General features: G+C 39.4%; 1 protein-coding gene across 4 annotated transcripts in view; it reads left to right on the top strand.

Annotated features, from left to right (window-relative positions):
* Nucleotides 1-18,110, top strand: part of ZNF507 (zinc finger protein 507) — a 40,844-nt gene extending 22,734 nt beyond the window's left edge. For 2 of the 4 annotated variants that reach the window (XM_011947294.1, XM_011947285.1), the window contains 2 exons: nt 13,606-13,740; nt 13,855-18,110. In XM_011947294.1, coding sequence (XP_011802684.1) covers nt 13,606-13,740; nt 13,855-14,221 — 502 coding nt within the window. In that variant the 3' untranslated portion in view covers nt 14,222-18,110. Of the gene's footprint in view, nt 1-11,464; nt 11,477-13,605; nt 13,741-13,854 lie in introns of all 4 variants that reach the window. The other 2 variants (XM_011947278.1, XM_011947270.1) reach the window with 2 other exon arrangements.

Consider the following 18,110-nt stretch of genomic DNA (forward strand, 5'->3'; position numbering starts at 1 on the left):
ACAGCTGGGGGTTACAGTCCTCTGAAGGCTGCCTCAGCACAGGCTGGTGCTGTGCTAGCCGTTGGTTGGGCCTCAGCTGGAAAACACACATGATTTCTCCTTGTGGACTTTGCAGGTCTGCTAGTCCCCAAAATGAGCTTCTTAGATAGGTAGGCAAAAGCTGTGTTGCCTTTTATGGCCTAACCTTGAAGTCACAATGCATCACTTCCACCAGAGTTACAAGCTTCAGTCTTTTTTCATCTGTAGGCATCGTGATTCTTTAGTCAATGAATCACTTGGGGAAAAACTTAAGTCTTTAAAAAGCTTCAGTTTGTTTAAGGAAAACAGTGAAGGAGATAGTTTCATCAGGAGGAAAAAATGTATATTTTGTTTTGAAAAATGTATATTTTGTTTTGAAGAGATGAACTGAAAGAGTTTGTTTTTCTCAGTGGCATAAAGATCTCTCAGGTTCATCACAAAATTTGAAGTGGCTGTTTTGTGGGGGCCTTAGTTATTTCTTTAAAAGCGTAGAAAATGAATTGAAGGTCATAAGATAAGCCCTATTGCAAAATTTCTGTTGAAATCATTGTGTATGTGTTCAAACCAGGCTCAGGTCACCCCAAATCTTGTAGGACATCCAGCTGCTTTCTTCCACCTAAGCCCTCAAGGCATTTGACCTGGAAAGTAACCAAGTAAGGTCCCAGGCCAGGGAAGTAGGGGTTTTTAAACCAGCATCCTTATCTCCTTGGGGTTCTGAGACCAAAGTAACTGACTTACTAACAGTGGGAGAAAGTCTGTAGAAAAATTCAGTCTCAGGCTTTTTAGCCAAGTTGTAAGAAGCCTTGGGTTTCTACACTGGCTTTCTTTGGGTTGCCAAAGTAGCTTCTTTGCATTGGGAAGAAATCATTTTTTATACAGATACACATCAGGTTTTATTGGGTAACATAGAAATTGTGCTTCTTTGGACATTCCAAAGCCTGGATTCAGCAATGGCCATATTTACAGGCCACTCTAGGAGTCCAGCAATCATACTGTTAGGGTGTTTTTCCTAATGTCATGTGTATGACTTTGCCTTGGTAGAGGAGTCCCAAATGGCTCTGTCACCAGGAGCATCCAGCAGTTCCACCAAGGAAGCAAAGCAGAATCATGACAGGTGGTGTCATGATCGGTGTGCTTTTTTGTCAGTGTGGTTTCGTTTTGGTTTAAGACTTTTTTTGCCCAATGGATGGGGCGGGATAGGAAGGAGCAGTTTACCCTACGTGGAAATATGGTTGTTGCTGGTCTGTTGGTGAGGTGGTTAGAAATGATTTGTTAGACATAGCCTCTGTTTCAAAACATATTTTCTTTTTTTAAATGTTTTTGTTTTGTTTTTTAATAAATCTTATTGTATATATTGGAGGTTAACAATATGATGTATAGAATATAGATAGTAAAATGGTTACTATAGTGAAGCAAATTAGCATATCTATCATCTTACTTTTTTTTTGTGGCAAAAGCAGCTAAAATCTACTTATTTAACAAAAATTCCTAATATAGTACATTTTGATTATAGTCCTTATGCTGTGTATTAGATCTCTAGACAAGTTCATCCTGCATACATGCTGCTTTGTATGCCAGAATCTTCTCTCCCTCCCCACCCCCAGCCCCTTGTAACCACTCCTTCCTTCTCTCTCTGTGTGTGTATTGGACTTTTAAGTAACATTGAGCAATACTTGTCTTTCTGTGTCTGGCTTATTAGCATGAGGCATGCCCATCCATGCTGTGGCAAAAGGCAGGATCTCCCTTTTTAAGGTGGAATGATTGTGTGTGTGTGTGTGTGTGTGTGTGTGTGTCGTGCGCATGCCATGTTTTCTTTTATCCATTTGTCCGTCAGTGGACACTTAGGTCGTTTCCATACCTTGGTTTTTGTGAGGAATGCTGCACTGAGCATGGAAATGCGGATACCTGGTAAGGTGGCGATTTCATCTCCTACACAGAAGAGGGATTTCTGGGTCATGTGGTAGTTCTATTTTTAATTTCTTTAGGAACCTCCATACTAGTTTTCATGGCCGTACCAATCTACATTGTCACCAACAGTGTAGTAGGATTTCCTTTTCCCTACACCCCTGCCAACATTTGTTCTCTCTTTTGTCTTTGATAATAGTCATCCTAACAGGTTATCATTTCATAGTGGTTTTAATTTGTGTTTCTCTGATGATTCGTGATGTTGAATACATTTTCATATCACTATTGCAGTTTTTATGTCTTTGGAGAAATATCTTTTCAGGTCCTTTGCTCATTTTTTAATCAAGTTATTTGTCCTTCTGCTATTGAGTTATAAGTGTTCGTTATAAATTTTGGATATTAACCCCTTATCAGATATGTGGTTTGCAGGGTTTTTTTTTTTTGCAGTCCTTAGGTTGCTCTTTCCTTTTGTTGATTGTTTTCTTTGCTGTACAGAAGTTTTTTGGTTTGATGTTGTCCCTTTTATTTGTGCTTTTGTAGCCTGAGCTTTTGGTGTCATATCCAAAAAATCATTGCCACTGCAGCGAGATTTTTCCCTGTATTCTCTTCTAGGAGTTTGACGGTTTCTGATATTCCATTCAGCTATTTTATCCATTTTGAGTTGATTTTTGTGGATGATGTAAGATATGAATCCAATTTAATTCTTTTGCATGTGGATATCCAGTATTCCCAGCACCATTTATTGAAGAGACTATTCTTTCTTCATTATGTCCTCTTGGTGCCCTTGTCAAATATTCATTGACTGTGTATGTTTAGATTGATTTCTGGGCCATTTATTCTGTTCCATGGATCTGCATTTCTGTTTTTATGTCCTTACCATACTGTCAAAACATATTTTCTATCATTTCTCCTTTTTCTGGGTACTACATTTATAGATCAGAGCCTTAAAAATGGCTGTGCCCGGCCAGGCACAGTGGCTCATGCCTGTAATCCCAGCACTTTGGGAGGCCGAGGCAGGTGGATCACCTGAGGCCGATAGTTCGAGACCAGCCTGACCAACACGGAGAAATCCTGTCTCTACTAAAAAAATTAGCCAGGTGTGGTGGCACATGCCTATAATCCCAGCTACTCAGGAGGCTGAGGCAGGAGAATCACCTGAATCTGGGAGGGGGAGCTTACGGTGAGCCAAGATTGATTGCGCTATTGCACTCCAGCCTGGGCAACAAGAGTGAAACTCCTTGTCAAAAAAACAAACAAACAAACAAAAGAATGCTGTGCCCCACAGCCCAGGAACGTTCTTATCTCTGGAAAGGAAGGGGAGGCAGTTGAGGTGAGGCACACAGGGAGTCTCAAATGTATATTGGTAATGTCCTGTGTCTCAACTAGGAGTGTTCATTGTTTATCATTATTATTATTATTATTATTGTTTTTGTTTTGAGACAGAGTCTCACTCTGTCGCCCAGGCTGGAGTGCAGTGACGTGGTCTCGGCTCACTGCAAGCTCTGCCTCCCAGATTCATGCCATTCTCCTGCCTCAGCCTCTCAAGTAGCTGGGATTACAGGCGTCCACTACCGTGCCTGGCTAATTTTTTATATTTTTAGTACAGACGGGGTTTCACCGTGTTAGCCAGGATGGTCTCAATCTCCTGACCTAGTAATCCGCCCTCCTCGGCCTCCCAAAGTGCTGGATTACAGGCATGAGGCACCGCACACGGCCCATTCTTTATTATTCTTAAGGAGTCTTGGGGGTAAATAAACTCTGTCCTAAAGAATAATCTGCAATGCATTTATATTGATGTACAAGATAATTTGTTATAGCATTGTTTATAATGTCAGAAATATCAAAAACATTCTAGCTCTATGCTACTTAGTAGAGTGGTTAAATTACGATATTTTCATAGGATGGAACGTTATACCCCATTGAAAATGCATAATTTTTAACTTGAGAAGATACTCATGGAACATTGTCAAAAGTAGGATTAAAAATCTATAGTATGATTCTACTTTTGCTTCAGATCTACATATGTACATTTAAAAAGACTAGAAAGCTATGCAAGTAATTTTTTAAATTTATCTTTATACTTGCATATATTCCATTTTTATGCAAGGAATATAGACTATATAATAGAAAAGAGTTTAAATAAAGAGATAACATTTCTTGACCAGTTGAGTGGACAGGAATTGGCTCAGTAATTTAAAACAACAATCCATAAGCAAAGGGCTCTGATAGCATGGCAAATCAGATAACCCACAATGCTCCAAATGAAGAAAAGGCGTTTTTTTCAGCTGTCAGTTCTGCAGGCCGAAAAGTTTGAGGGCCTGGCCCTGGCTTCTGGTGAAGGATTTTGTGCTACAACACAACATGGTGGAGAAAGACACAAAAGGGGGGACACATGCGAAGAACCAAAGAACTGAGGGGTGTCCTGGCTTCATAACGCCCCACTCTCAAGAGAACTAATTCATTCCAAGAACCAGTCCAGTCTTGGAAGAGCAGGAACTCACCCACCACTGAGAGAACAACACCAACATCCCATTTATAAGGAATCCACCCCCAAACACAGAAACCTCCCACAAGGCCCTTCCTCACAGTACAGCCATATTGGGGATCAAATTTCAACGTTAGTTTTGGTATTGACAGGCAGACCATATCTAAACTGTGGTGCTGTGTCTTAGTACATTCAGGCTGCTATAACAAAATGCCTTAGACTGGGTAATTTATGAACAACAGAAATGTATTGCTCACGGTTCTGGAGGCTGGGAAGTCCAAGCTCAAGGTGTCAGCAGCTTTGATGTCTGATGAGGGCCTGCTCCCTACTTCATAAATAACACCTTTTTGCAGCATCCTGACATGCTGGAAGGGGCAATAAAGCTCCCCTGAGCCTCTTTTATAAGGGCACTAATCCCATTCACAAGGCCTCTGCCCTCATGACCTAGTCACCTTCCAAAGGCCCCACCACTTAATACTATCCCTTTGGGGATTAAGATTCCACATAGGAATTTCAGCAGGGGGGCACGTACACATACATTTAATACCACTCACATTCACAAGGCCTCTGCCCTCATGATCTAGTTACCTTCCAAAGGCCCCACCTTAATACTATCCCTTTGGAGGTTAAAGTTTCCACATAGGAATTTCAGATAGCCGGGGGTGGGGGTGGGAGGCGGAGGACACGTAAATTCAGATCATACGACACTTAGAAACTCAGAAATAAAATGTTTTGTCTCTTTGTAAGAGACTTATTGAATAGTGCTTGCCTTCTCGTTGTGTCCTTTACAGTCTAGAATGAGCATCTTTCCTGTGCTTTGGCAAGTAGTCAGTTGTCCTTTCTAAGAAATTGTCTCCAAGAGTTCCTTTAACACAAACTTTTTTGCTGCCATAACTTCCTTCAGGAACTACATACCTCGTTGTTAAATTCACTTTCACTAAGATCCTCTGGCTGCATATCCCAAGTTTTCTTCAGTGTCAGCAGTGTCAGCATTCCTGTGGCCAATTATTTATTTGTTCTAGAATTCATTTACATTTATGTCTAATTTTGCTTCCAGCATTATCACTTTGTGGGTTTTTGCTGCACTTCAATTTTGTTGGCCAGTTGCTCTCTTATGACTATCCATTTTCGTAACATGTCCTGCAGGTTTAACGTTGGGAGATAAGGATGCAGCAAACTACATGTTTTGCTGTTGGGGAGTGAACGGCATAGCACAGTGACCAGTCACCAGCTTTGAAAGGCTTGCTTGGTCACTGGCCATGATACATCTCTGTTTACATAGTAGACTGAAGAGCTGCCAGTGAAGTTTGTTCTCTGCAGTTACTCACAGTTCATATTCCCATAGTAGTTAATAACTGAAATTTGAACCATGCTGTTGGGGGACTGATAATGTTTAACTAAGCCTTAGTAACTGAAATTCATGCAGCTCAGAACTGTGCAAAGCAAGGACCACACACACACACACACACACACACACTCACTGTTAGGCTTGTTCTTGTATATTTTATTTTTTCCATTGCTATTATAAATTTTTTCCTTCTTCTAGTGTTTTGCTAGCATTTTAATATTGTTTCCCTATAAGAAAGTTGTTGATCTGTACGGAATGTTAGATTTGTGGCTTTACTTAGTAACAGTTTTTAATTTTCTATTGGATTGTTAAGGTATATCATTACATTATCTGCAAGTCATTTTCTCATACTTTCCTTTCTGTTTATAGCTTTTCTTTCTTTCTTTTTTTTTTATTTTTTATTTTTTCCTGAGACAGAGTCTTGTGCTATCACCCAGGCTGGAGTGCATTGGTGCAGTGGTATGATCTCGGCTCACTGCAACCTCCACCTCCTGGGTTCAAGAGATAGATTCTCATGCCTCAGTCTCCCAAGTAGCTGGGATTCCAGGCACCCGCGACCATGCATGGCTCATTTTTGTATTTTTGGTAGAGACAGGGTTTTACCATGTTGGCCAGGCTGGTCTCAAACTCACGACCTCAGGTGATCCGCCCACCTCAGCCTCCCACAGTGCTAGGATTACAGGTGTGAGCCACCACACTGGGCCTATACCTCTTCTTTCTTTCCCTTGTCTGATTGTCCTAGCTGGTACCTCCACAACACTGCATAACAGTGGGGACAGTAAATGTCCTTGTTCTGTTCTTGAATTTAATAGAAATGCTTCTGGTGGTTCCTAATTAAGCTTGACACTAGTTTTGGAGTTGAGAAAGTTATATTTTTATGATATTGAAGAATTACCCATCTACCTTATTTTGTAGAGAAGTTTTATTAAGAATGTGTATTGGGTTAGGTGTTGTTGGTTTAAGTGCCTCCTGAGTATGGCAGTAGGAAATACACAGCTATGCCCATGGAGTATATTTGTAAAAAAAAAGAAAGAAAGAAAATTAAATATGACCTTGAATCTAACTTGAATCTAATGAAATGACATCTGTAGATCATTGGTTCCCAACTAAGGGTGCTTTTGCCCCCTCAGAGGACATTTGCCAGTGTCTGGAGACATTACTGTGTTTGTCACAATTGATGGAGAAAGCGCTACTGGCATTTAGTGAGTAGAGGCCAGCGATGCTGCTGGACAACCTGCTGCCCAGACACCCATCACAGTGAAGAATTACCTAGCCCCAAATGTCAGGAATGCAGAAGCTGAGAAACTTTTTTCTAGATCTCACTTCCAGTTCACAAGAAACATGAAGGACACAGGGATATGATAAACGACATCACCAGAAAGTCCTCAGTGTAGTCCATGTAGTGAGAGATTCTGCAAGACAGATGGCCTGATATCTTCAACAGATACATGCATGAGGGGTGACGGGAAAGAAAGAAAGAGATATTACAGATTAAAAGAGACTTAAGAGACTTACCAACCAAATATGAAATGTAGATCTCATTTGGATCCTAATTTGAATAAGACATGTCTGCGAAAATCAAGCAACTTTAAGTTAGGAGAATACATGAAACAAGATTAGCAAAATGCCAACAATCAGTATTGAAACTGGATGGTACGGATTCATCACATTTTTATTTATAATTTTGTCTTTGTTTAATGCTTTCCATAATCAGAAATTTTAAAATGAATATTGATTGTTTTTAGATTTAGTCTCAGCAACACCAGCAAAAATGTGCCTTTTCTCTTCCAATCCTTTCAAATGGTGACTCATAATAATGAAGCTCCTAATACTGAACTGTCTGTATTCCTAGAATAAGTCTCCCCTAAAAGAATGAGCACATGCTGGTACACAAATTAAAGTTTATAGACTGTGTTCCTAGAAGCTTTAAGTGCCTGAAATTTTTATGCAAAGATGATTGTCAATTGTCACAATTATATATTCTGCATAAAACAGAGAATTAAATGGAATTCCACCAATTCCATCCAATGTGAAATGCTAGGCAGCTTATTGTAGTCAATAAATACTTCATTGTAGAAAGTTTAAATTGTAACAGTAGCCTTCCATAATTCAAATTTTATAAAAACATATGTATTTTTAAATACTGGAAAGTAAACATCAAAATAATAATAATGGTTATATCTAGTGAAAAGGCTATGATTGATTTTTGTTTTCTTTGTTTTTTTTTTTTCCTGTATATTTCTAATTTTCTAGAGTGAATTTTTGAAATCAGGAAAAAAGTTATTTAAAAATTAAAGCAGTTCACCTATCACCCAAATCTTGGTTTCTGATACCTTTTTCCAATAGAAAGAACTAGAGAAATTATCAGTCTAGTGTAGGACTGGTGGGGAATATGCAAGGTGATCTTGGAGCGTCTCATAGGACTAGCAAGTAAGGAAGTGCTTAAGAAACAAAACTCGGGGTGTGGCAGAAGGACATGGGAGCCAACCACAGAGGCCCACGGGGCAAGGCTGGAGGAGTTTGAGCAACAAAATAAATAGTGCAATACAGAATTATACCCCAAAGTATAAAATACCCATGTGTCCATACTGATGGACATAAATGGTTGAATAAATAGGTGGGTGAGAATAGACACATCCTGTGCAGAAGAATTCCATATAATTGACGTAGATACCTCTCCCTCGAGGAGGCGGGTGATCATGCCAGCTCTTAAGTGTGGGCTGCACACAGTGACCACCTTCCCAGTGGTACGCTATGGAAACAGGGTTGAGAAAGAGGAGGAGCTTGTCCCTGGAGAAACCTGAGTTCAGCCAGGGGAGGAATGTCAGGGGCAAGTTCTCCTGAGAGTGGGATGTTGGGAGGACGGCCCTTTTCCTTTGTGGCCTTTCTCCCAAGAACTCATCAGCTTAGTCTAACTGTGAAAAAAATAGCAGACAGCCCCAACTTGAGGGACATTTACAAAATATCTGACCCATGTTCCTCAGATCTGTCAAGGGCATTAAAAACAAGGCAAGTTGGCCAGACTTGGTGGCTCAACGCCTGTAATCCCAGCACTTTGGGAGGCCGAGGCAGGCGGATCATCTGAGGTCAGGAGTTAGAAACCAGCCTGGCCAACATGATGAAACCCCGTGTCTACTAAAAACGCAAAAATTAGCCAGGCGTGGTGGCGCACGCCTGTAATCCCAGCTACTCCGGAGGCTAAGGCAGGAGAATCGCTTGAACCTGGGAGGCGGAGGTTGCAGTTTGCCAAGACCACACCACCGCACTGCAGCCTGGGCGCCAGAGTGAAAATGCGTCTCAAAAGAGACAAGGCAAGTAGGAGAAACAATTGCAGTCTAGAAGATCCTAAGGAGACGTGAGGACTAAAAGCCATGTTGTTTCCTGGATGGGGTCGTGGAACAGAAACAGGATGTTAAGTACAAACCAGGGAAATCCGAATAAAGTGTGGACTTCAGTTAATAATGATGTAAGGAACATTGGCTCCTGATCTGTGACAGATGTACCCCAGGAATGTAACGTGTTAACAGTAAGGGAAATAACTTTTCTATGTATCTGCATCTATATCTGTAACTATTCTAAAATGAGAAGCTTTTTTTTTTTTAAGGAAAACAGTAAAGTTCTCTCTTATTTTTAAAAGGTTGGAATAACATTAGAGATGTTCTATAGGATACATTTGCCCCCACATCCGCCCCCCGAGCACCCCCACCATGCCCAGGAACCCCCTAGGCCTGCTGCTCCCGCTGTCCTCAGACGCCGCGCTGCCGAGTCTTCCCTTCCCGTCGTGAGCATGACGCCAAATGGCCCGGTGCGGGTACCCTGGTGTTTTCTGGTGTTTACTTTCTGACCCAGTTTTCGCAAAAGTATGAAATTCTTGTTGCATAAGTATGACTTGTCATTGGGGGATCATTCCGGATAAAGAATTTTCGGGTGAGGCCTCAGGACCACAGTCTGAATGTAAGTTAGGAGGCAGGTGTCTGAAGAGCCAGCATTTCATGTCTGTTTCCCCTTAGCATAACATAAAAATTAACGTATGAGAGCCCGACATGTAAAGGCACCTTGGTAGAGGCACTAGGTGGAAGGGAGTGGGCATCTCTTGGCTGGCATTGAGCTGGGTGCCCAGCCACCATGGCGCAGGGCAGTTGCCCTTCTCAAGCAACTGATCCAGAGACATTTGAGCAGGGGACTGTAACCACACTATAGTACACACCACCACCGTGTGACAGTCACAGATATAGACACTGAGTTTAATGGTTTGGGGGTGGAAAAGTTGCCAGCTGCCCACCCTCTGATAAAGATGTTAGTGAAAATATTATAGTTTATTGAGGTTCGTCAAAAAATGGCTGCATCTCAGATATAAATGGGCAAAGTAAAATGAATTAAGATTAGTTTTTTTTTTTTGGTAGATAACCAAGAATAAAATGTAGTGATTTTATTTTATTATACCAGCTGTAATAAAATCTTAAGGAGAATGCAGGCTGTAAAAGCTTAAAAGGGGAACAATTTTTTAAGTATTTAAATAATGAAACGTCCAACATTTTACCACATTTTGAAGAAATAAAACGTTGTAGATACAGCTAAAGCTTCAATTTCTTACTTCTTCAACCCTTCGTCCTGAGAGGTACCCCATTGTCTTGATGTCTTGATAGTGATGTGTATCATTTCAGGTATTCGTGAATAACTTTTCTATGTACATAACATATATGTATGTGTATATACATATATATGGATGTATTAAACAATACATTCTGTTGGTTTTGGTATTTCAACTATTTAAGTTAAAAGCCTAACAGGTCTTTTTATTTTTCTTTTCACTGATCATTATTGACATTGGTTCCTGGTGCTAAGTGTAGATCTCATGTGGGGGTTTTTTGGTTGTTTTTTTTTCAACCCCACTTTATAACATTCCACTATATGAAAATAAACTAATTTGTTTTCATATCCTTGTGGAAGAACAGGGGCTGTGAGTTGTATCTTTTTTTGCTGTTCGTAGCTAGGATGATTCTTGTATGTGTTTCCTTGTGAACACCAGAATTGTGGGGCTACAGGTGTGTGCCACTTCAGCCTTAACAGATATTGCCAAATTGTTCTTCAGAGCGCCATACATAAAATTTGTACATTTCCATTTTTCCACATCTGTGGAAAAATCTTACCAGATTTATCAGATTCCACATCTTATCAGACTTAACTTATCTTTGCCAATCTGAGGGGTGTGATACATTTCCCTGATTGTTAGTGAGATTGCACATCTTTTCATATAGTTGAGTTTATTAGAAGTTCTATCAAGAATTGCCTATTTGGGCCGGGTATGGTAGCTCATGCCTGTAATCCTAGCACTTAAGGAGTATGAGGCGGGAGGATCACTTGAGCCCAGGAGGCCAAGACTGCAGTGAGCCATGATCGCACCACTGCACTCAAGCCTGGGCAAACAGAGCAAGACCCTGTCTCAAAAAAAAAAAAAAAAAAAGAACTGCCTGTGTATTGCCTGTAAGTGGGCTGGTATTTCTTGAGATCAGAGACCTTTGGCCTTGGACCTGATTCCTCAGGGTGTGTAAAAAAAGAATACTGCTGCATGCTATCACAAAGTTAAATTGGAGGTGGGTCAGAATAAGAGTTTAGTCTTTGCCCGTATTTAATTGTTTTATTTACTCCTATGCCGTTTGATTTTCTTTGTGCCTCGTTATTGCTGACTGTGTCTCTTATTGGTGTAGGAAAGAGTTCAGGTAAGTTATCTGATTTGTTAGGTTTGTAATTAAGTATTTAACAAAAATGTCTTTGGAAAAGTGCATTTGCAGTTTTCTAAAAAGATGACAGTTTTACAGTACGACCCAGCAATTATGCTCCTAGGTATTTGCCCAAATGATGACTTTTATCCTTATAAAAACTTGCGCTTTCCTTATAAAAACCTGCGCTTGCTGGGAAGCTGACGCAGGAGGATTGCTTGAGCCCAGGAGTTTGAGACTGCAGTGAGCTCTGGTTGTGCCACTGGACTCCAACCTGGGCAACAGAGTAAGACCCAGTCTCAAAAGCAAAACAAAACAACTTTGCACATGAATGTTCATATCAGCAATTATTCATATTTGCAAAAAACTGGAAGTAACCAATATATTGTTCAGCAGGTGAGTGAACAAACTATGGTACATCCACACAGTGTAATATTACTCAGCGATAAGAATGATCAACCCCTGACAGACATGGAAAAATCGTACATGCATATTGCTATGATTCCAATTATGTGATGTTCTGGGAAAGGTAAAACTGTGGAGTCAATAAAAAAATCAGTGGTTGCCAGGGATTCAGGGGCAGGAAGGAAGGATGAAAAGGTGGAGTACAGGGCATTTTTAGGGCAGTGAAACTATTCATATGACACTGGAATGGTGGATTCGTGGCATTATACCTTTGTCAAAACACAGGATTGGCTGGGCATGGTGGCTCACACCTGTAATCTCAGCACTTTGGGAGGTGGGTGGATCACTTGAGTCCAGGAGTTCGAGACCAGCCTGGATGACATAGTGAAACCCCATCTCTATCAAAAATATAAAACTTAGTCAGGCATGGAAGTGCATGCCTGTAATCCCAGCTACTCAGGAGTCTGAGGCACGAGAATCACTTGAATCCAGGAGGCAGAGGTTGCAGTGAGCCAAGATTGCGACAGAGCAAGACTGCACTCCAGCCTGGGCAACAGAGCAAGACTCTGTCTCAAAAAACAAAAACAAAACAACCCACAGAATTGTACAACACAAATAGCAGACCCTAATGTAAACTATGGACTTTTGTTAATAAAAAATGTATCAATATAGATTCATCATTTATAACCAATATAGCACACTGATACTAATAATGGGAGGAATTGGGAGCAGGGGAGGAGGGGGCACGTGAGGACTCAGTTCTTTCTATCTGACCAGTTTTTTTTGTAAACCTAAAGACATCTAAAAAATAAAGTATATTGGCTGGGCGCGGTGGCTCAAGCCTGTAATCCCAGCACTTTGGGAGGCCGAGACGGGCGGATCTCGAGGTCAGGAGATCAAGACCATCATGGCTAACACGATGAAACCCCGTCTCTACTAAAAAATACAAAAAGCTAGCCGGGCGAGGTGGCGGGCGCCTGTAGTCCCAGCTACTCGGGAGGCTGAGGCAGGAGAATCACTTGAACCTGGGAGGCAGAGGTTGCAGTGAGCCAAGATTGTTCCATTGCACTCCAGCCTTTGTGATAGGGTGAGACTCTGTCTCAAAAATAAATAAATAAAGTATATTAATTTTTCTAAAAATCCTTCATTGTTAAATTCAGATTTTACCAAGTGTACCCAACTATGTGGAACAATTGTTTTTTAATAGAAACTTTTTAAGATTATTTGTTTTATTTATGAAATCTAAATTGTTGAAGCTTTTTCAAGATGACTGCTTCCATTTTTTTGTGGGTCTGTAAAGAGTGTAGAGTTCATGTTGAAAATCATTTCATTTCCTATTTGCTTTCTCAAGTAGTAGAGTGGTATAAAGTATTAATTGTGTAAGTTTTTCTTCGTGTGTGTGATTAATTTAGAGCAAATATTTTGCATATTACATCAAAAATCTTTCCAAATTTTGTAATAGCTAAAGTAATCTGGAATGTTTGTCTTGATTGTTACTCATTCTTTATAAAACACCTTCTTTCATTGATTCCAGGACATCTATTCTAGGACCTCTCTGAAATCAGTGTACCTCTTAGAATGAGTAACATCTTAGATTCAGTGAATGAATCTATGTCTTAACAAGGGTCCGGAAGAAGGGCTATAATGATTGTTACAGAATCATGATAATTTTTCACTGGTGTTATGGGACCGTTCTTATTTTCCTTTGCCTGACTGTCTTCCAGATGCTCTCTGTGTGGGTATGTGTGTAGCCATCCTCCTTCTTTGAAGTCTCATATGTGGAAACATGCAAGTGACCAAAATTACAACTACGAACAAGTAAACAAGGCTATTAACGACGCAATTTCACAAAGTGGCAGGTATTTCATCCTACCCCCTCCCTTTATTGCTATATGTAAATTAAAGTCAGGATTAAATCTACTAGTTCTACATTATAGCCTCCTCACGGTGTGGTGTGTTTGTTTTGTTTTTAGAGTTCTGGGGAAATCCCCTGCAAAGACTCAATTAAAGAGCAGTGAAGAGAGTTCTGATCCCATCACTGGAAGTTCGGAAAATGTAGTGTCATCTGCAGAACTGATTTCCCAGACTCCCACCGAAGTTCTGGGTCCCAGCGAGAATGAAAAACTGAGCCCTACAAGTAATACCTCATATAGTTTAGAAAAAATCTCCAGTCTGGCCCCTCCTGGTATGGAGTACTGCGTTTTACTCTTCTGCTGTTGTATTTGTGGTTTTGAATCAACCAGCAAAGAAAACCTCTTGGATCATATGAAAGAGCACGAGGGTGAAATTGTAAACATCATCCTGAATAAGGACCACAACACAGCTCTAAACACAAATTAGGTGGAATAATGACTCGAACACGAAAGCAGTAGAAGAGGATTCCTTCACCACAGTTTCACATTTGCGCTGTCAAACAACTTCCTAGCCACAGAAGAAATCATTGATGTGATCTTCAAGAAAATGACAGATGTGACTTTAGAACCAAGCTTGTAATAAAAGGAATTCCAAATGGACAAGCAGTAATGATATTTAAATATTTTGAGTGAGGGGGAGTGGGTCGAAGAGGAAGCAGAGGTGTAATCCTGTAGTAACCCTCTGTCACCCCTTCTTAGTGTTGAGTGTATTTATTAAAGCTTATTAGAGTGTAGAAATGCAAGCAAAAGAGTTAAGAAAGGGCTTTTCAGGAACCATTCTAAAAGTCATAAAAAGGTCACAGTCTTAAGCAGAGCTTAGTTTTCTTCTCACTTCTCAAATGCAGACTTGAGGCCTCCAGTGAGAAATGGGAGGCAGTTCTGGGAGGGGTTTTTTCAGTGTCACCAACAGAGTCAATAAGGAAACATAATTAGAGGGCTTTGAAATGATCTATTGAAATCCCTAAATTGATAGAAATTCATCATACCCAATCTAGGACATGTTTTAAGGAGTAACCTTAAAAAAGAAAAGACCTCTCAATTCAAAACTAGATTGTAAATAGGCATTCAAGAAGTATTGTCTTAAATTTACAATGAATTTCTCGTGAGCCGAGGACGAAACAGGTGATTCCCACCAGACTCAAACCAGATCTCAGTTCATAGTAATGCTCAATCGTCTGTGTGTCCTCAGAGGTTCTTTTCAGTGTCTGTTAGAATTTGGCGTACTTTCTTCATAGTACATAGACCTTCTAATACTCTCTGCTAAATGAGACCACACTTGTTATCTGAAAGTGTGTAAAAGAAACAATGTATGAAAATTTACATTTGATCATCCTGCACTGGAAATAGTTTGAACTATTTCCAAAAATCCCGTAGGGGATGAGGGGTGAGATTTAGAAGCTGCTGAAAATGAGTACTGCTGTGTTGAGCTTTTCCTTCCTGGGATATATTAATTTAGTTATATTTAGCAGAAGAGGAATATAACCAAATGTGACTAAAATTAATAGCAAAAATTCAGGTTGTTTGTAAAAATTTTAGTAACAAATAGCATTTGGCAAGTCTATAGGATTCCTTCTATCTGGGAAATTCTATTTTGTTAAGAGTGTGACAGGACATATGGAAAACCAATGCAAAATGCTTAAGCATTAAAACTCACCATCAAATAGATGTAGTCTTATTAATTACACATTTTGTGATTTAATTATTTCAAGGAGTGAAGAAAACAGGGTGTTTTTGTTTTTGTAGTTCTGATTACTCATTTATGCATTGTTTTGTTAAAGTAAATTCTGCCTACAAGTGAAAAGGTCGGTGCGCTCTTCCGTGCACCATCCTCATGGTGCTATTTCTGAATATCTGAATATTGATTTCTAACACCTGAGATGAGGCTGTGACCGATCAACTTGGAACACTGTGAAGGTTTTCGAATGGGAAACGCTGTAGGCACATTTTAGGAAGAATTCTGTTCGCAAAGTCCAGGTATGATTGGATTAATATTTATAAAATTATTACTAGGAATTATTTAAGTGGGGCCAGGCATCTTGCAACATTTTCTGATTTGTTGTTTTTTTTTTTTTCTTTCTAATCTCATTTTGGTGGTATTTAAGCAAACATAAATGATTGTAACTTTGCAGCCTTTTTATTTAGGTAGTTTTTATTTATGAAAGTTAATCCATTTCTGATACATGGTTTTTAAAAATATGAAATGGATTTATATATACTGTATTCCTCAAATCCACTGAATGTGGACTTATATGCATTTTCTCCTTTTTTCAGAATGGAAACATTTTAATTTCAAATTCAAATAAAACATTTAAAATGGTTTCATTATTATTACCCATACTGTTGCCACTCATATTGTAAGTCAGTTTTTTCATTGCTGGTACAATGACTCAGTATTTCTTTATAAAAATAGGTTGTTCTGAAAATCAACAACCTTAGAAGAATCTTGTTTTATAATATTTCCTCGGCTTTAGTTTTATGTCATATTTAGAAAATAATAATAAGCATCCCCAAAATTTGAAAGATGTGAATTTTTAAATTACCTTTCTTTATTTCTTTAAACTAATTCCATTGATTGTTACTTAAATTTTCCACTTGGAATCATGGATTTAAAATTTCTCCACCTCATAGGGAAAAAACTAACCCAGAAGTTCAAAGCCTTTAAAGTTTCATTTGATTCTGGCCTTAGAATTGTCCTTAAAAGCTTTCTCCTGGCCCATAGGAGGAAGTATATATCAAGGAGGTTCTTTACCTTCCCATTATCATTTTGTGGCAAGCCTTAAGTTAACAATGTGTCTACCAAGAACAGTTGAGTTTTCTAAAAGTGATAATGAAGATTATGCAATTATAATTGTAGCAGAGATAGCTATTAAAATAATCAGTAGCCTGGGCACAGCAGCTCACACCTGTAATCCCAATACTTTAGAAGGCCAAGGCTGGAGGACTGCTTGAGTCCAGAAGTTTAAGACCAGCCTGGGCAATAAGGGGAGACCCCATCTACAAGAAACTAAAAATTAGCCAGGCATAGTTAGTTGGCATGTGCCTGTACCCCAGCTACTCGGGAGGCTAAGGTCGGAGGATCACTTGAGCCTGGGAGATCGAGGCTTCCAGTGAGCCGTGATGGCACCATTGCACTCCAACTGGGGTAACAGATGAGGTCCTGTTACCCACCACTGCCCCCCACCGCAAAAAAAAATTTCAGTAGCAATTGCTTCATAGGAATAACATTTTATTTATTGGCATTAGACTTATTAGAGCTCACTATTTGTTTTCTGCTCTGAACACTTAAAAAATTCTAAGATGTGATAGTGAAAATAGCCTTGAAAAGAAACTGCATATGGCAAAGGTGGGGAGGGGGGAAGATGATGCATTCTGATCATTATAAAGAATACTTTTCAGGGCTCTATCATTTTCTCCCTTTCTCTCATCATCCAGAATACGGCAGGTGTCCCAGTGTTCAACAGTATCATGCTAATATTCCATTTGATCGGTAGTCCAAGTTCTTTGGCCAGATAGTGCAATGTTGTGACACCAACCGAAGCCTTTGTTCTGGATCTTTCTTCTATTGAAGGTGGCTGCTGGTGGCTTCATAATTATTTTCTCTTTTTTTCTCACAAAGTAAATGGTGGGCATCCATGTTTACATTGCACCTTCCTGTGCTGTAATTGGCTTGACAAAGACAAGCAGGCTTCTCTGTTGAGACTTATTGTGTTTTTAGTTTTCATAGACACTTATTTAATCTTTTTAAATTGTACAGCAAGGTGCTCTAAGTAATATTCGATAAAATATATTTAATAGAAATTTGCGTTTGATATTCATGAACATGAATACATGTATTTTTTTAAGAAATAAGTATTGTGTAACACTATGGCATTGCTTCTATAGCCAAAGTATAAAAATTTCTGGAATACTGACATGTAAAGACTACAGTTAATTCTGACACTGTATCTTATTAAAATAGGATGATTTGCATTTTGTAAAATTATCCTGCACATCGAGCTGCATGCCTTAAAGCTGAAACTCTAGGACTGTGTTCATGGGAGAACAGTTCATCTGTTCAGAACAGTGAGGCAAGGTCTGTAGTGCTTCTTTAACTACCTTTGGAAATACTGTACAATGTTAGAATAATTTATTTTGCTTTACAGGAGTTTGTCATGTATTGACTTTAATATTGTATTTTGGTAATAAATTTTTTGTTAAAAAAAAACTTGCCTCCAAGTTTTATTAACCATGGGTTGTGTCCATTCTTTTCCTGGAAATGATGACTTTATTGCTTAGAAAGTTGTATTTAAATAATTAAAAGCTTCCCAAGGGTTAAA

The sequence above is a fragment of the Colobus angolensis genome, unplaced genomic scaffold (assembly GCF_000951035.1).
Source record: "Colobus angolensis palliatus isolate OR3802 unplaced genomic scaffold, Cang.pa_1.0 Scaffold107, whole genome shotgun sequence".
Lineage (NCBI taxonomy): Eukaryota > Metazoa > Chordata > Mammalia > Primates > Cercopithecidae > Colobus > Colobus angolensis.